This window comes from Colletotrichum higginsianum, chromosome 5, assembly GCF_001672515.1.
Source record: "Colletotrichum higginsianum IMI 349063 chromosome 5, whole genome shotgun sequence".
Classification (NCBI taxonomy): Eukaryota; Fungi; Ascomycota; class Sordariomycetes; order Glomerellales; family Glomerellaceae; genus Colletotrichum; species Colletotrichum higginsianum.
In genome coordinates this window covers 114,216-133,108 of record NC_030958.1, presented here as the reverse complement: position 1 = coordinate 133,108, position 18,893 = coordinate 114,216, and the positions used below count along the sequence as shown (strand labels likewise).

At 54.3% G+C, this 18,893-nt stretch overlaps 4 protein-coding genes across 4 annotated transcripts; 2 read left to right on the top strand and 2 right to left on the bottom strand.

The window, feature by feature from the left end:
- Positions 1 to 252: 252 nt before the first annotated feature.
- Positions 253 to 2,056, bottom strand: CH63R_06980 (Membrane transporter; the record flags this gene model as incomplete). The annotated part of the gene is made up of 3 exons (XM_018301955.1): positions 253 to 316; positions 374 to 1,733; positions 1,789 to 2,056. 3 exons carry the CDS (start codon positions 2,054 to 2,056, stop codon positions 253 to 255), a joined length of 1,692 nt encoding a protein of 563 aa, XP_018156733.1.
- A 3,449-nt stretch (positions 2,057 to 5,505) lies between these two features.
- Positions 5,506 to 5,826, top strand: CH63R_06979 (uncharacterized protein; the record flags this gene model as incomplete). Its single annotated transcript, XM_018301954.1, has 1 exon — positions 5,506 to 5,826. One exon carries the CDS (start codon positions 5,506 to 5,508, stop codon positions 5,824 to 5,826), a length of 321 nt encoding a protein of 106 aa, XP_018156732.1.
- Positions 5,827 to 11,661: 5,835 nt separating this feature from the next.
- CH63R_06978 (Mitogen activated protein kinase kinase) lies at positions 11,662 to 13,699 on the top strand (the record flags this gene model as incomplete). The annotated part of the gene is made up of 2 exons (XM_018301953.1): positions 11,662 to 13,245; positions 13,304 to 13,699. The coding sequence occupies 2 exons, from the start codon at positions 11,662 to 11,664 to the stop codon at positions 13,697 to 13,699; spliced, it is 1,980 nt and encodes a 659-aa protein (XP_018156731.1).
- A 1,262-nt stretch (positions 13,700 to 14,961) lies between these two features.
- On the bottom strand, positions 14,962 to 15,863 carry CH63R_06977 (SUR7 protein; the record flags this gene model as incomplete). The annotated part of the gene is made up of 3 exons (XM_018301952.1): positions 14,962 to 15,211; positions 15,274 to 15,760; positions 15,854 to 15,863. 3 exons carry the CDS (start codon positions 15,861 to 15,863, stop codon positions 14,962 to 14,964), a joined length of 747 nt encoding a protein of 248 aa, XP_018156730.1.
- Positions 15,864 to 18,893: the final 3,030 nt, after the last annotated feature.

Here is an 18,893-nt window from a genome sequence, read left to right as displayed (position 1 = left end):
TGCCAGGGCGGACAACGATCAGCTATGAGGATTTTTTTTAATCGTTTATGCTTGGTAGAAAGAGATGCCCCCCAATTCGCTTGTGCTGGTGTTAATACACGGCCAAGGGCCAATTTGTGTTCTGCTTTTGCCCCTGGTCACGGCGTGTGCCTTGATAACCTAAACGCCTGGACGATTCCTGCAGAAACCACCTGTACCATTATTGCGCTCAATACTGTGAGTTCTCCATGACAAAAGAAAATAGTTAACCGCTCAAGCAGCCCACTCAACGACTTCCAAGGCGCACATGACGAGGATCAAGGTTGATGGGAGGATCCTATAAAGACGTTAGCTGAAGTGCCAGATGCAAAGGGGCAATGAGGGGGTGGTATACCAGATGACGTAGCTCTGGAACAGAATTCTCGACATGACACCCTCGTAGACCTCATTGATCTGGCAGATTTGTGCCAGTTGAAGGGCGCTTGGCGCGCCGGTCAACAAGAAGCAGACGATAACGAAGATGGGATCGTCCAGGATGCTGACCGGTACATACTTGGCGAAGATGGCCAGGATAGGGGTCATGATGAGAGTCGGCAGAAGCATGCGGCACACGAGAGAGGCAACGAGAAGCTTCGTTCCGATCTGATCCTCCTCGGGGTCGCGCTGCTTATCGCTTTTCTGGGTGTTGCGCGCAAGGTTGGCACCAAGAACAACCAGAATCAAGGGGACGGCGACTCCAGCGCTTGATTGGACGGCATCGGTGAAGCTGTTCTTGACGAATGATCCCTCCTCGAAGAAAATCTTCTGCAGGGCCGGAATGGAAGCAACGACGACGGCGATGAGCATGGCCCACAGGGGCGGGTTCATAAACTCCCAAAGGAAGTTGTAGAGCTTGCCGGCAAAGCGGCCCAGTGCCGAAAGAATCGATTTGGCAGGAGCAGGAAGGTGTTCGTACTGGCGTTTGACAAAGTTGGACGTGGAGCGCTTAGCAGATACAACGGCATTGTTAACGCGGGCAGGGTAGCCCTTAACTCCCTCGGGAACGTCGGGTTCATCCGTGTTAAGAATGCGGGGGAAAGACGATATCTCATCGCCACTTCCGTCGAAAACGGGATGATTACCATTAAGCGGAGCGAGGGCATTGGTCGTCCTCGCCTTCTTGGGAAAGTCGTCCTCGTCCTCGTCCTCGGTGTCGGCGGGCGAAGCCCTGGATCTGCTAGCAACAGGAGTACGACCGGCGGGTTCGTAATTCGACAGATTGTCACTGGAAGATCTGCGGGAGGCGGCCGCGCCGTCGTCGTACTCATTCAGCAAAGGCGCCGTCTCCCGATCCCCGGCGTACTGGCCCTCCTCGATGCGCTCGTCCTGATACTCAGGGTACTTGTCCTTAGGGGCGAGCAGTACGTGGTAACCCCAGCTCCAGCGCACCAGCTGACCGAGTTGCTGGAAGATCAAGAGGTACAAAATGCCGCGGGCACCAACCTCATCATCGTTATCCCCGGGAATCTTGTCCCAATGCAAACCCTTGATCGTCTGCGACAAGGACAAGATCATGGAAATGGGCAACGAGTTGGAATTGCCAAACACTCCCATAGCTGTGACAAAGTTGGAGGCGCGGCGATTGAAGCCAAAGAGGCGAGATACACCAACAGAGACGAGCCACGAGACGAGGGTCTGGATGACGAAGATGATGGGAATGACGGCAAGATCGAGGAGCTTATCGGCATTAAGCTGGGAGGCCAGCTTGGTAAAGACTGCGGGAGGGGTCGTTAGCAGGATTTTTGTTCATAGGATCCGCGACACACGTACTCAGGCATGGCGTGAAGAGCATGACATTAAGGTTGGCCAAGAACTTCTGCTTGTCGGCGTCGAAGTGACCCATACGAGCGACAATGTAACCGGGCAAGCTGACGCAAACGACCTCCAGGACGGCTTCGAAGACGAGGAGGACCAAGTTGCCCATGGAGGGGTGGGAGTCGTGCGGCTTCTTCATAGCCATGAGAGGCATGTCGTAGGCACCTTGGGCCATGTCGGCCAGACGAAACGACGTCGGAGGCGTCATGTACTGTTGGTCCATTTTGACAATGGTGATTCCTATCCCTGGGGGAATCGACAACGTCGAGCGAAGTTCGAGAAAAGACTATGCGAAATTCGGAGGTAGATGTAGCCGGGTTGAGGACGGAGGTCCAAGGGGGCCAAAGCTGATGGAAAGTTCTCGGGATGGGCTTGGCGCAGCGCGTTGACACCAGAGAAAGCCCAAGCAGGCAAGACGATGCACGATTGTGGTTTCGGAAGGGTCGCGATAGGACGGCTGCCAGGTCGTGTTCACGATTGAGTGGGAAATGCTATTTGTTTGTTGGGTGGTTTGTTGGTATCTCTCGAGGCAGAGAGAGAGAAAGACGCAACGTCGGGATTATCGGTGGTAGGAATCGGGCCTCCAAAGTAGAGTTCGGCCTTTTCCAGAAGTATGCGAAAAAGCTCTCATTCTCTGGCGGAGAGAGACATTTGATGAGGTGTTCGTCGGGTGGGTTCAGTATCGAAAATGTGGTTGACGATGGAACAAACGTGGAAAGATTAAAAATGAGACCAAGACGATGTAGAAGGGAAGCAAGAGGAACAATGTGAGATTGCGGTCGGACGATACTGGAAGGGCCGATCAGGAGTTCGAAATCTGCCACGGGAGGAAGGGAAGGCACGATAATGTGAGGCGGGTTGATTGATAAAGGGCGAGGCGAGAAAAATGGCGAGTGGTCCCTCCCGGGGAAATAGATACACTACCTCTGGAAAAGGTCAAAAGGCAATCATGGCGCAAAATGGCGATGGCGCGCACTGGGTTGACGCTCCAGGGATGCCGGTGGCTCGACATTGTGCCACTCCAGCCAGCGCCAGGTCACAGTTGAAGACGGGACCCGTCACCTTTCTCAGATACCTGCCTTACAGATAGCAAGGTGCACTGCAGCAGTTCCACCGTCATGGCCAGCGGAGCAGAGCAGGGAGGGGGCAGGACTAGACTCCCGTTCCCAGTGTCCATTTCGAGACTAGAGCCACACCTCCCTGCTCCTTCTCTCTGCCACTCTAGGTCGACAAGCACGACGAGTGGGGGAGGTACAACCATATCCATTCGCGCTACGTGTTGCCCAGCGCCCAATCAGGAGAGCAGACTACAGCACGATGACGCCGAGCGATTCGTCTCAGTAACTCATGCCGGGAGGGCCTAGGACATCACTCAAGCATCAAAACTCTGCATGCAAGGCACACCCGGCTATTCTTGCTGTGTCTGGTTCAGCCTTTTTGTCAATCACCTTGATCTCCGCTTGCTCGACAATTTGTTACTTTTTGGAGGCAGCCACGCTTTGCCCGTCAACAAGCTCTTGGTGGTAGCAACAGAAGTAGCTATCATCAGGAGATTCTGTACTGCCAACGAATAGATGTGCTTGTCAACCTATGCATACAGGTACACAAAAGCTGACAGACTGCCCGCCGGACTGGCTCTTGGCGCAACGGGCGCAGCGAGTGTGCTGCAGTTTGCCTTGGCACCAAACCGACCTGGAAAAATGAGATTGCCCTGACGTCGCGACGCGCCCATGACCGACGTGGCCCCTCGCCTTGGGCCTGCTGCACCGCCTCCGACGCTGGTTCCACCATTTCTCATTCGCCTTTTTGCCCCCCACCGTTTCTGCTCTGCTCGCTTGATTCATCCGTTGTCTGACGTTGTTGCATCCGTACCGTACTCCGTATTTGACACAACCTCATCCATCAGATGGGATGCCACATTCAACCAACCGCCAACCATCCGCTCTTTGAAAGACACCCGCGCGCACATGTACACTTCCACCTAATTGCACGCACATCAGACCGTCCTTTTCCTATGGATCACTATCCTCCAGCTTGTCTGGTCATGTCAGGTCAGGTCGCAGCAACTCGAGCACGACACACCCATACTGCTCGCGAATTCCGCAATCAACCGGCCAACCACCATCCATCGGAGCCCAATTCTTGACCCCAACCGACATCCATCTTGCCTGTTCCTGTCCTTGCAGGCTCTCCGATGCGCAAGCCAGCCACATTGCCCAGGCGCCATGGCGAAAGCTTACCCACATCACCCTGCCCGCCCCTGCGGTTGTTCTTCCCGAGTCCTCCTTGAGTTGCACTGCGTTTCCAGAAAAAGCCCCGATATCGCCGCCCGCCCCCAGCTCTGCCTCCCGAGACTCAAGGGTCCTGCCGGCAACTCAAGGCGCTTAACTGCGATCCGCGATGGCTCCAGACTGTCCAGTCCCGCTTGCATTTGGCCCAGCTCTTTGCCGAGCAGCAATGCGCATCCGAAGGGAGGCTGTGAAATCCCATTACCCCGCTGCTCACATGCAACTTTGCTCATGGCTGTCGCCGTAACTCTGAGTTCTACTGAACCCACGCACAGATATCCCTTCAAGGTACATGCCTTCAGTTGCTCGACTAAAGTTGCCGCATCATGAACGTACCCTTGAAATCGTATCAGATGCAAGATAAGGGAGACATCTCTTGCCGGAAGGATGATCTTCCAGCCCGCCAAGTCCGGTCTAGACATGAGCAGCATTGCCTGAGGCTATACGGAGACGGCTTGGCGCCCTCACTTGGGACGACTCTTTATCAGATCTCCGAGATGGATGCAGGTACGATGGATGTTTCTTCTCGACAAACAGTGTTGCACGGTTGGCTTCTGGCCTGATTTCACTCATTGTTGCGACAATTTTCATACCATTGCCAGATGGCCGTTTCAGATAGGCCGCTTTCCCTCCTTGGCAAAGACTATGATGGCTGATGTATACTGGAACTTGTGCGGCGGCTAACCATCATACACATCGTTTCCTCCATTGTTCTTGTGTAGATACTCTGAGGAATTTGAGACCGTCACTCGAGCGATTATGAAGACAACAAACAAAGCTGTGAGGGTATTTGGGGGGTATCGTACAGCTGTGTTATATTGCGGGGGACGGTCATGCTTTTTTGTACCTGTGTGGTTGTTACCTTGATTGTTCTCCCAATGGATCATTGTGACAAACAAGTGTTTTTCAGTTATGCCCTTTGACAGGGTTTGTTCCGTTTCTCCCCAGCTGGCACATTTCCTCGTTTTGGTAGCCAGTTAAGGGAAGACCTCAAAGCCGACCATATGTGCTCTTGCTCAATGACAATAGCCTAGCTGCTGAATGCTGTTGTTAATAAACCAAAACCAGCCTCTTCAGGCTGTGATAAACACGCTACTGGGTAAGCAACCACCATTGTCTTGTCGACCGAATCGTCGCTTTCCTCCTGTCAGTCACAGTCACGGTGACAAAACGTAAGACGAGAGCAGAGATATAAAGACGGCCTCTACACCCAACAGTGACAAAATACTCCTCCCAGTCTGAAGACAAAACTATCGTTTTCTCAGCTTGGAGGAAACAAATCTTGGGATTCAAACAGCTCGCGAGAAACGAAACTGCTCTGCTACGTCCTGCTCGGCCAGAACTTGCTATACAAACTTCACCAGTGTCCGCACTCACTCTCAAGATGCCCACTCTCAAGCAGAATGCCCTCCGTAAGGAGTCGAAGAGCCCCAAGGCCCCCAAGACTACGAGCCAAGGCAAATCCGCAGACAATATCGTTGACATGACAGCGGGCGCCGTCAAGGCCTCTGCCGTCGCCGACGACGCGCAACACAAGCCGCGCCGCACGCCTCGTCCTCGTCCTCAGCATGCTACCCCCCTCGACACCACGGACGACGACGAATACGACGACTGCTGGCTTGCAACGTACGAGGACCCTCATGCCTCTGACCAGGTCGTTGAAGAAGACTGGGTCAGAGTCAAGAAGCCAGACTCGGGCCGCTAAGCCGCATTCTCACGACAGAACAACGGAAACGATGATACCAGCTAGTGGAAGCGACAAGAGATTCGCAAACGACACCACCGACAAGGTGGGCTGGATCAAGCCATGAGCCTGAATCATCTCGGCAACCTGTGGTTCTTCCCATTTCATCTTCACCCCTCGGATGGTGTGCTAACGAATGGGCGAGCAGGCGATGAGTAGGATAATAATCGACAAGACAAGCATTTTTCCCACCTAGTTCCCCAAGATACCCAGCAGAGATAGCTTCGAAGTCATCAAAGTGATTCGCCAACTACTGTGCACCTCCATGCGACTTGTGCCAGCACGTCCCCTTCGATGCGAAATTGTGATGACGAGGCATACTCTACCTTCGGCACTTTGGCAGCAGAGCAAACCAGCAAGTTCTCTGGATTTATGTTGGCTGCTTTCTCATCCATATGTCAACGTATCGATATGAGCCGGCCCCGCAAACACCACTCCATGAAGGTAGGAACACTTCAACACCGTCATGGCATCCAAAAAATGGATTCTGGGCCGCAGGTCCCATGATTGACCAAACCACTCATCGTCGACATAGGACCGACTAGTTTCACAAACACTACGTATATTGGTTCCATTGTTTCGCTGCCGGTGTGAATTGAATCTCATCCTATTCCATTCATTCGCTCTCAGGATGTGGCTTGTTCCGCCAAGTGTGATGGAGCAGTACCAATTGCATAGTGCGATGGCAGGCACACAAGTTCGATGATGCTCAATCTCTCAGCAACACGTTGATGACCGCCTGGATCAAACAGAGGGGCCGCCAACCAACCCGGAGACAGACGACATGCGTTTCTCGAGAATCTACGGTCCCCTACAATATAATCGGGATATCTCACCATGGCGAAAAGCAGACTTGTCGTCATGTATCCCATCACGTGCTGACATGTGACCTTGACGTAATGAAAGCAACACCTATCACGTAGATTGTCAGGTTTACGTCTAACGTCTCCCCACGATGACAGTTGCGATGACCCAAGGGGGATCGATTGGCGCCGGAGGAACGCCAGCAACGCGCGATGCTGGACGCAGGATAACAGTCCAACCTCCGTCATGCGCTTCGCCGTCGGGTTCACCATGTCAGCATGTCGTTGTAAGCCAGCCGACAGAAGGGTAATCGGCGCGCGTGGGAAAGGGAGCGTCAGCGGGCCCGAGGTGAAACCAGATGACAGATGTGGGGGAAGGGAATGGAGGGAGGCGATCAGCGGCGATCCGTTGCGCGGCGGGAGCCGGAGTGCAAGCCGAGCGGCGGAAACATGTGGCTGATGACGCCAGACGTCGGTGGCCTACAGGGTAAGTATCGAGATGACACATTGTCCCATGAGTCCAGTCCATCGGCATCGGACATGGCCAGGGGAAGGGATTCATGAAAAATGGGTTGTTGTAGGAGTTCCCATTGACTTTTTCTTGGTGTGCGAGCTGCAGGGTTTCCTCCGAAGCCGCGCAGGGCATCCCCCTGATGGGATGCCGTGCTTGGATTACTCTGTTTCAACGGCATTTCACCACAGTGATTTACGACGCGGACGATCCGGAGGGAATGGCCAATACTCGAGTGGACTCGCGGCCAGTCTTAACGTGATTAGGGGGCCGAAAGACCCTTATTTCCTGCCGCTTTTGGCTTCGAGTTTGCATACATCATGGGGTCTTTGAGGCGGGAGACGGCGGGCAAGGGACCGGGTGGCGACGGGAAGGAGGGGGGATCACCCAGCACGATGTGCCGTGATTACAGCTCAGAAATGGGAATTTTCCCATCGATGAGCGCGTGAACGCACGTTGATTCCTTGGGTCGATTACCTCCACACATAATTGAATGCCAAGACCTCACGACATTTACAACGGCGCATTGTATGAGAACGATACGGATTTGGGATTGCGCGCGAGAAAGAAAAAAGAGGGAGCGAGAGAGAAAGAGGGATTAGAAGAGACAGGGGTGGGTGGATGGCTTGCAATTGATGATGTCAGACGGAGCTAAGCATCTGGTGCTGGAGGGGAGGGGCATAGAGATAAAATGAATACCTAGATACCGAGTATCCGTACGTCAGTACCTCTGTACTAAACAGATAATCTAGCGGACCGTTGTGCTTGTTCACCGGCACCAACTTGACAATCTCTGCCTCATGAGGAATGATGTAAGGCTCATATTGGATGCCCTCCCCCGTGAACATCGTACGTTGTCTGATATGATGCAACGAGTCGTTGATACCTTTTGTTCTTTAGGTACCTTACTATACTCCTCCTCCAGGCTAGCGGACCGAGAATCATGCTTTCCCAAATTTCGACCGATGGGAGGTCCCTAGGGCGATGGGGCGTGGAGGAGCATCGTCAGTGGGGTTCAACTCGCCCCTAGCGCCCTAGCGGGCTTGTCTGGTGTGCTGTGTTTGGCAGCGCGGCCGATGTGGCTAGGTTGCATGGGAAAATATGCCTCGTCAAGCCACAAGTCTTCTTTTCTTCCCCCTCATGGCATTTTCCCTAGGAGCAACGTCATCACTCTTCCCAGCACCCTGGCCCGACCAGCATATTCGAGCTTGCGAAACAAAACGAAAAGCCCACCAAAACCCTCAGGAACCACGACAGGGGTGTGGGATTGGAGAAACGAGGGAATGGGGGGGAACGTCTTAAGGCTTCCCCATCAGAGCTTTCCTCCATGGGGCATAGTGCCGACGTCTCGATGTCTCGAGTGCCCGATTACTGGCCGAGGCTGTCTAGCGATGATGAGGATGCCATGCGTGACTGGGCATTTCGGCACGGTACTTCGCGTACTAGAAGACACTAAATACTTCATGGCGGCATCAAAGTGGCTCCATGGGAGGGCACCTTTCATCTCCTCCCCGGGGAGAATTTGCACGTCGTCGCCTGCTGGAGCTGACTCCACCAATCGTTTGCTTTGCTTTCGAGCGGCAAGCATCCTCCGACACCATATCTATCGCGTGGGATATGTCTCAACGGTGGGGTGGAGAGGTCGGGCCTTGGATATGCACATGTTGTTGCGGTGTGGTCCAGCCCAATATGTCACATCGTTTCCAAGACAGAAAACGCAGGATTAGGGCAGGGCAGGGGGTGGAAGGATGAAAGGCATGTTGCTGTGGTCGATGCTTGATTTCCTCTTTCTCGTTATCCGAGACATGATGTTCCCACGTTACATCACACCTCTCTCTGAAGGGGGGAGGCGAACCGTTGGAGGGTTCGCTTGCTATTTTGAGACATGTGGAGGGGCCAGCTCAGTGCAGCTCACTGCCTACACTGGACGCAGCTTGGAGCGAGAGTCGAGATAATCTGCGGGTATCTTGCTGATGGTCTCCCCCCCCCCCCTCGCCGTGAACCGTGGCCACTGAAGAAGCCGGGTTGGGGGGGGGGGGTCTTGTCGCGTCGCTTGTCCTTCACTCCCTCCCGCCTTACAACAGCGACAGCGGCATGAGGAAGAAATCTTACCGTTGTTTGGTTGTTTTGGAGTTCGCAATGTTGATATCTGACTGACGAAAACCCTTGCAGGCCCGGAACCGAGCTGGGACGCTGGGCTGGGATACACCGGGCAGTGATGCAGGTGGCGGTGCACTTGACAATATTTCTTCTGTCTGGCTTCCTTTGCGACGCATCTGCCCAAGCTCCCTTCCTTGACCTTACCCTCGTCCCCGTGCCTGTAGTCACGGAGCAAGATTACATGGTTGTTGACCTCATCGTGGCCAAACCAAATTGCCATCGTTTGGGCCAGAGCCAGAAGCAGGTCCCACCGAAAAAAGAATAACGTGGAACAGTGGTCCTAGGTACCCGAATGTAGATGATGGCGTTGAGCTGAGCGTATTGGTGAGCAACCATTGAACCAAGTAACGTACAGTACACGGTACTTTCGGCATGTACCCAACAGCAGAGTGGAAGCGGCTTGAGCACCGGTCGCGTCTCTGGCCATCATTGAATTAATATCGCCTTTGCATCTTCACCTCGATCTTCCTTTGGACTTTCCCATACCGAGCCAACCAAACCAGATAAAATTTAGCAAATAGGGACCATTGGCGCCCGAACATCTTTCATCCTTTATCCATTGTCGCCTTGGGGCCGCCCCTTCTAGTTAGCAGCGTCCCGTAATTTTTCATCCATTGCTGCCCTGCTGCTGCAAGGCGCAACTCTGATTTCCCAGGGACCTCAGGATACTGCTTTCTCAACCTTGGTTCGATACGCATATATGCCCTGCTAGCTCGCACCCGTCTCATTTGAAGTGCCTTTCTTATACACACATCCACAACACTCACTCATCACACACGCGCGCCCACCTCGTTTCTTTCGCGCTGCATAGGCGACAACATTTCAACGGCCACTCAAGTGGTCTAGAACCTTCCAAGTCTCTCATTACTGTACAGGTAAGTGAGCCGCATCCTCCTACTATCCCGTACACCGGGCTGGCTGGCTGCCTAGGTACGTTGGATACCTGTTATCCCCAAGTACATCTTTCTTCCCCGGTTCACGTCAGCATCTTGTCCTTTTGACCATCCTCTCAACTCCGAGTGTCTTCCCCCGACAAGTGCGAGTGTATCTATCCATCAAGAGCCCCTTCTGTACCTCAAGTGGAAATTGGCGCCTATGTCTCTGCTCCGTATCTTAGGTAGGCTGCCCACTTCCAATGGACGGGCAGATATGACGGGGGATACTCCGGGACCTTGGCCAACTCGTCTGGCCTTGTGGTTGGCCAGATTGACAAATACGGAAGGTCACCCGCTGTCTTCAAGTTGTTGTTGCGGCTGCTTCCAGGTATTGCCCCCCCCCCCCCCCCCCCCCCCGCACCGCACCGCACCGCAGTCCAAATGGCTCCCTACCAAGGTACCTAGGCGATATCCACTTAGGTACCTAGATAGGTAGGTATGGAGGTAGCGGAATGGACAAGGTATCTACTACCTACGCAAGTACCTAGGTACACTATTTGTGCCTGCCTCCTCCCCTCTTCGTGTTCTTTGCCTGCATTTTTGTGACGTTTGCACCAAAATTGCGTCGCCATTTTCGAATCCATATTCCCCCCCATCCTGCCAACCTCTTTTGGTACAGTGCACACCATACCACCAACAGAGAGAGGTCCAGCAGGACATCATATGTCTGCAGACACTCTCTTTTCTTGTTCCGCCTTACCCTTTTTCCTCACGTCGAATCCTCATTACTCTCTTCCTATCTAGCCCTTCTGCCCTCCTACGTTACCCACCTCTCACTTCACCTCTCACCCACACTCACATCATCTCTCTTTCTCTCTCTATCCAGAGCGCGTCCACTCCTCTCTCACATCGTTTTTCTCACTTTTCGTGTTATTCTCCACACGGACCCCAAAACTCACCACCATTATCAGATGATTGACGACTCAAAAGCGATCTCAACACAATTTCGGTCTGGCCGGTCTAGCTCGCCTGCGCGCAAGTCCAGTCGAGTCCATTTCGCCCCGGCTTAGACTTTGCCCTTGCCACCGCCCCGGTTGCAACCCCGACCCCGACTTAGTACCAGGCCACGCTACCTAAACCGCCGCGTCTAGACCCCGCGGCAAAGCTCCTCGCTACAACCCCCGAGTTTTCGATCCTCTGACACTACTCGGCCTTGAGCGATCGGTCGTAGTCATTTCCATCCCGATTCCGAGCGACCGGACCTCACGATATTTCGATCGCGTGCTTGACTTTCGCCATAATTGCGAACCATCCTTCGTCCTGCAAATACCGCATGCTGCGAACACTCTAACGTCATTCGAGACATCCCTCACACCTGACGCCTTCTCCCGCCCTCTCCCTCCGTTGTGAACTGCATCGCCGCCACGACGACCAGCAGCGCCTCACAATGACGGATCTCAATACCCCCGACTCCTTTCCGGCCACGCCTGATGGCTTGATCGACAGAGATGGCCTGAGCAGTCCCGCGTCACCCGGCTCAGCCGACTCTTCCGAGGCCAGCACCCCGCTCGAAGGCCCAGCCGACAACCTCTCCGATTTGCCCAAACGTGTGCCCTCGCTTCGAACCGTCTCCGACCCCCAGAACATGAACCCTTCTTCGACCCCTCTCGGCATGCTGAGCAACGCTCGCCGCCCACCGCCCACCGCCTCCATGATGAGCATGGGCGGCGGAGCCATGAACGACGCCATGGCAAGAGCGCGAGCACTCCATGCCCAGCGTATGGGCAAGCCCGCTGGCTCACAGCCTACCGGCAACAACATGAGCATGGCGAGCTCTCCGGTCTCGCCAGTGCCTCGCCAGAGCTCTCCTGCTGGCCTGCCCGGGGGACTTCCGGGCAATCTCAAATTGCCGGGTGGCATGGTTCGGCCTTCCCCTGGCGGTATGCCCCGTTCCGCCCCCGCCATTCCGACGAAGCCGTCGCTCGCTGCCAGGCGTGGTCCCATGATGAAACTGTCCGATATGAGCGGTTCGTCGCCTGCATCCCCGCCGCCCAAACTGTCCGACATCCACGGCCCCAACAACAACGGAACCGCGCCGAACGGGACAACGGGGTCCAAAATGGATGACTTCAAGAAATACATTGATTCGGAAAAAGGCTGGATCACGTTCGACGGCGCTGCGACCATCACAAAGACTGGTGTCAACTTTGCCAACGGCACAGCCTTCGCCATTTCTTTAGACGAGGTCGAGGTCATGGATGAGCTGGGCAAGGGAAATTACGGGACTGTGTACAAGGTCAGGCATACGAAGCCGAGAGTCCCTCGTTTCGGTTCCGGACTGGGTGGATTCAAGCACGCAAACTTGAGCACGGCGCATTCGGATCCCTCACCCATCAGAAAAGCCGACGGGTCTGAGGAAGCATCGCCAGTGTCAGCGGCGCCCGAGGCCTCGTCAGGCAGAGTAATGGCCATGAAGGAAATCCGGCTGGAATTGGAGGAGGCCAAGTTTACGACAATACTGAAGGAGCTCGTCATCCTGCACGAGTGTATATCACCCTACATTATTGACTTCTACGGCGCTTTCTTCCAAGAGGGCGCAGTCTACATGTGCATCGAATACATGGACGGCGGATCCATCGACAAGCTGTATGACGGCGGCATCCCCGAAGGTGTGTTACAAAAGATTACCTACTCGACGATAATGGGCCTCAAATCGTTGAAGGACGAGCACAACATCATTCACCGAGACGTTAAGCCCACAAACATTCTGGCCAACACCAGGGGCCAGATCAAGATTTGCGATTTCGGTGTCAGTGGAAACCTCGTCGCAAGCATTGCCAAGACGAACATTGGCTGCCAGAGTTACATGGCTCCCGAAAGAATATCGGGAGGTGGCATGACAGCGGGCGCCGATGGCACTTATAGTGTGCAGAGCGATATCTGGAGTCTGGGCCTGACGGTTATCGAGTGTGCGTTGGGACGGTACCCATACCCGCCAGAGGTATCATTGACAATTTTCAGCCAACTGAGTGTGAGTTCATTAATCCTACCACCCCCTCCAAAGAGTGTAAGCTGACCCAAGATCTCAGGCCATTGTCGAAGGCGAGCCTCCAGGCTTGCCCGATGAGGGTTTCTCCAGCACGGCGCACGACTTTGTTCGCAGGTGTCTCAACAAGATCCCCAAGGACCGTCCCACCTACGCCGCACTGCTTCAACACCCTTGGATGGCGCGTTTCTCCAAGATCGAAACAATCGCAGAGGAGGTTGAGGAGGGAGATGAGGCTGAAGCTGTAGCGGAAACTGTTGGCAAACTCTCCCTGTCGTCCGGTACGGATGATGAGGAAGTTGCTGAATGGGTCAAATCGGTACTGGAGCGCAAACGGTCAGGTCTCGTCACCCCTGCATCACGACCAGCACTCCATGCCGCACCGCTGGACACTGTCAGCCCGTCAGCGAACCCCCTGGTGGGTCGTCAGTTGCAGTAAAGAGTTGTCGCGGGAAAGGCTACAATAAACGTCATGCGGTTAGTGGAGAGGTTTACGGATTGGAAAAGATTTCCCATGCCAACCGAGCTGGTCTTAGTTGGTCTTCCTTTCGACCTTACCAGCTATACCGCTTTTTTGTTTTTCTCTTTTCCATTCCCATACCCTCAATCAGATATTTCTACGTTGCATCATCGGCATACATCTCTGGTTGGCAAGGAGTGTTATCTTCAGATGCGGTTTCCATTGGGGGCGGAAGGTTCCTTTTATTTATCTGTTTCGTGCGGCACAACCACATCCGTTGGGCTGTCCAAGCATACGACAAGGATGGCAAACCGTCAAATCCTCACCACATTTTCCCTTCCTATTCTGGGCCCTTTGAATCCGGGTCGACCAAGATGAGGGGGGACATGGTGGATGGAGGACTAAAGGTACAGGAGTTTACGGTTGAATGGCAGCATGCACGACAACAGAAGGATTGATATAGCCCAGGAAGAAGGATAAAATATTCAAAGGCAACTGAGATTACAAGAAAGAAAAAAAAGGCTTGTTGGACTTGACATGGGGGTTTTCTTAGGCTTTCGTATTCCTGGTGTAGAATGCTTGTGGGGGGATTGTGTGCGAGCTTGTGAACATTGCAGAGGGTGTCAGACATATATATGCGTACTTACCAAGGGAATTATGGGCGTAGATGATTTGTGGGGGTGGTGGGTGGTGGTAGTGTGAGTCTGTCTCTGGGAACAAACAATGATGAGTTGAGTAAGTGGCATAACACGAGATGAAAGAACTTGATCATCCGACGGAACCACGAAACCATTATCTCTAGAGTTGTACATGACCCGTTGGGATCATCTACAACATCACTTGCATTTGCGTCACGGTGTAGTCAAAAATTCATCAAAAAATGGATCGCTGACAATTGTATAGAATTTGATATTACTATATTAGGACATGGGTACTTCTTCAACGAGTGCGATATTTCTACAGCCAGGGTGTGCCCGAGACCCGCAATAGAAACTCCAGAACCATGGTGACAGTTCCCGGCCCATCTTCCCAATCCATCCCTCCAAGAAAACACCACATTGGTTGTAGATGGCGCTGCAGGAACGCCGGCGAAGATGCAGAATGAGCAAATAAAAGGCGCACGAGCGTTAAATCACCACACACGGCCAAATCATGAGAGCACACATGACATTGCCCTTGAAAACTCCAAAATTTTCAACACAAAAGAGAAATCTGAACCGGTTCGTCGCCTGTATTTCTTCTCATGCGTAGTCCTCCTTGACGCGACGACCGCTGTTGACGTCAAAGGACCTGCGGCTGCGGGTGCTGCGGTTGCGGCGGAAACGGCTGCCACCACCAGCGGCCTTGTCGCCGCGGATGCCAAGGCAGAAGAGGAGCGTTGCGATGAGGAGGGCGGCCCAGGCGCCCCACGTGAATCCGAAGGCGTAGGTGCCGATGTGGGCGTCGCGGCCGGCGGACTGGAATGCGTTGCGCGCTTTGACAAAGGTTGCACTGTGAGGTCTTGTAAGCATTTGCATATTCACTTGAGGGGGGCTGAGGAATTCGGAACATACGTCATCAAAGAGGCGGCCACGGTGAGGAAGAAGAGAGCCGAGGCAGAGACCAGACCGGCGACAGCGGCACCGAGACGGCCGCAGCACGCCAGGAAGCTTGCAAACCAGGCCATGGCCATGAAGAAGAGGGCGATCAGGTACATGACCCAGCCGAAGCGCCACAGGTAGAAGAACTGGGTGCTGGTAGTACCGCCCCCGTGGCTGCCGGCGAGACCAGAAGGAACGTTGGCGGCGTCGCGGCCCCAGGCCCAGCCGAAGGCGGGAGCGGGCCACGCACCCCAGCACTCAGTGTTCTGGTCGTTGCAGTAGTAAAAGTAGGTCCATCGCGTGAGACCCTCGCGAGCGCCGGTGATGCCCGAGGTATCAGCCTCGAGGAAGTAGGTGTTGCTCAGGGGCGCCGAGTCACGAACGGCGGCGAGGATGACGAAGAGGAGGAGGACAATGGAGCCCGAAAGGAAGACGATGGCAGCGGTGCCCAAGGGGGCGTCTGGAATGCTGGTGTTAGTCTGGGAGCTGGATCATTTTTGGCTGCCATGTTGAGGAAAGGCGCATGGAAGGAGCAAAGGAAAAGACGACTCACGTTTAGTCATTGCTGTAGATTGTATGGAGTCGTCGGTGTTTGTCTCTGCGAGTTTGCGCCTGCGATTCCTTGTGATGGCTGGGTATAGGAATGAGTCTTCGGCGGGACGGGAAACCTGTAGGGATTTGTACTCAGCGACCCTTTGTTTGTGACACACTGGAGCCGAAGGTGATGTGCGTTGCGCAGGAATGCAGAGGACAGGACCGAAGCTGAGGAAGGAAGAGGTGAATAGGCGTACACTGTGTACACGTACAATTTATCCTCGTCGTTGGCTGGCACTGGACAGGGAGGAAGGATGGTGGGATGGAGAGGTGTATGAAGCGGTAGTGACAGGAAGCGGGCAAACTCACCGGATTCGCACAATTGTTTCAGCCAGATGGGGAAATATGTTAGGTCCAGGGTGGGGGGTGTCTCTCGTTTATGTTTCTTGGGGTTTTTCTGTTTGTTTGTCTCAACCTTTGTTCTCGGCCGGGCAATATCTGGGCAATGATAAGGACACGGGTGGGCCGGACAGAGGTGGTGACGGACGGGGATTCTGCGTTGGTATGTCTCCTTGTCCTCGGGATGTTTCGTCGGACAGGCTAGGTAGCAAGCAGTTGGTTCTGTAGATCATCAGAGATGTGCCGAGAGAATCCAGGAAGGCGGATGAAAGTGCACGAGTCTTGCAGAGGGATCTAGAGGGGGAGGATAAGAAAAAAATGGAAGAGTTGGAAGGAAGAACGGGATGACAGGCGGGCAATCAGATGATGCAAACCGGGTTTGCGTGTGCCGGGATGCGAAGCCAAACTAGCGGGGAAGAGAGGCAACCCCAGCTCGACTGAGGCCCGACTAAGGATAGCTTCAGCTTCGCAGAGTTCTTACACCGTACTAATATCCTTACACCACTCCTTAACCGGCACCAGCGAGCAGCGTCAGCTCCAGGAGCTGGGGTGTTGGTTGTTTCCCTCCTTGAACAGCGCATCGTGGGCCATGACGACACCACTGAGCCACTACCGGCCCCATTTCTTGGGCGCCGTCTCCACCCTAAGAAAACGCACTGTAGAAAGACGTAGGTTCCAAAAGGAAATGGACGGTGTGCGCATCATCGCACACAGTAACGCACATCGACCTTGCAGTGGGCTGGGCAACAGACTGCACGCACCCTACTCCTCTAGCGTCCTTCTCTTAAGGCACTCTGATTCGTCTTACACCTGACAAAACGGACAGCCGTCGACTGCCAGCGAAGGGACCCTCCGTGGGCCCAGCCTCCACTCAGCCACGACGTCATCCAGCTCCCTCTTTTTTTTCTCGTCCATTATTCCTCTCTCTTCTTCCTGTACGCATACCAGGCTGAACAAATCGCTGCCGCTGCTCACGACTCAGTCCGTCGTCACCTGGGCCGACCCATCGTTAGCCGCTTTCAACCTCTCGCTCACTACAGCCCACGGCGCTTTACTAGTCCTGGATCCCGACAAGCAGGACGTTCTTCCGCTCGGCTGTGTTCGATGACAAAGTTCGCTGCGGTGGTTCGGATGGACTTGGTCTGTCCTCCGTGTATTACTTCAGCCCACGCGTTTGCTGAACATTTTTGCTGTCCGATATTAAAGCTTGCATACACATGTGTCAAAGCGGACGATCGGAACTGCAGACTGCACAGTCTTTCTGAAGAACTGGAAGCCATCCCTGAGTTGAGCGTTCTTTTTGGATGCCTAGATTGGTTTCCGTAGGGGCCGATACAGGGTCTTTGTCCATCCCGCTGCACCATCTGCATGTGCTGTTTCGAACAGCCCAAGACGCACGCTGGATAGCTTTGCCGCAGCTTGTGCGACCCTTTGCATCGATGATCTGCGTCTTGGAAGCTCCTCTTTTCCTACGGCCCCGTTCCCGCGGTGTTCGACAACACGGTAACCAGTCGGCTTTACCTGCTTCTCGAATCTTGCGCGGCCTGACACCAGAGGTGATGTGTACAACTGTGGCTCAGATGTGGTGCAGTGCAGTGAGCACAGACGATTCAACTCAGCCAACAGCCGTCGGCACGTACAGCAGAGGCTTAACTCGTGTGCCCGCGTCACCTCCCTCGGGAATTACGGGTGCTGTAGTCTGTACTCTGACTTCTCCCTCGCAGTTGACAGGTGCGTCGCCGCTTCGACTTTGGGTTGCCTCTTCCGCCGGTATACGGGCTGCAGACCAGATATTGGTCTGTCTGCCAGTGACAAATAGAACATATCCGACCCACCGCGCTGGTCCTGATGCCTTCGATGTCTCCACGCATCGGCGCCAGATCGACTCGACAGCTACGCCCCTTCCACTTGGCGGTACGCCGGCGCCGGCTCGGTATGTTGAGGTCTGGTGGACTTCTCCAGTGTGTCAACTTGTCTAGATGTCATTATGATGAAACAGCTCGTCTTTATTCCCAATACTGGGGCAGCCGACCGGCACGTTCTGCATGGCCAACGTGAGGACGAAAAATGAACCATTCGAGTCAGCGATGTGAACACCAGTGCCTCATCACCTGGTTGCCAGGCAAAGAGCTAGCGCGTGTGGACTGTACATCGTGAACACAACGCTAGAAAAGTAGTAGAACCACAAGCTGTGAGAAGGGAATGGCGGCGTCGACTTCTCTTCTCCTGCCTCTCGACAGCCACCGCCTGGTCGCTTTCTTCGATTGCGGTGTCCTGGTCAGACCCGGGCACCAGGTAGAGAAGTGATGAGACACCTGTTGATGGAGAAGACCGCGGGAGGATGAAGACCCCTGGGCTCATCTCATCCCCATTGGTGGCTCGTGCGCTTCCAGCGGCCCTGTCTTATCGATAAGATGCCGGCCAATGTCAAAAGTCCACAGTCTGTGGCCGGCTCTTTCCGCCAAACTCTGTTCAAGCTTCCACGGCGGCAGCTCTCTCCTCTGTTCCCCTCCCGACCTCCATTCTCCCAAGCTTTGTTTTACCTTCCAGCTGCCATTCCACACCCTGTCGCCGGCACATGATAGCCAATGAGGCCTCCTAGGACACTCCGTCGCAGCTGCGCCTCTTCCATCCGAAGCCTCGCGGGCCGGGCGAATCGA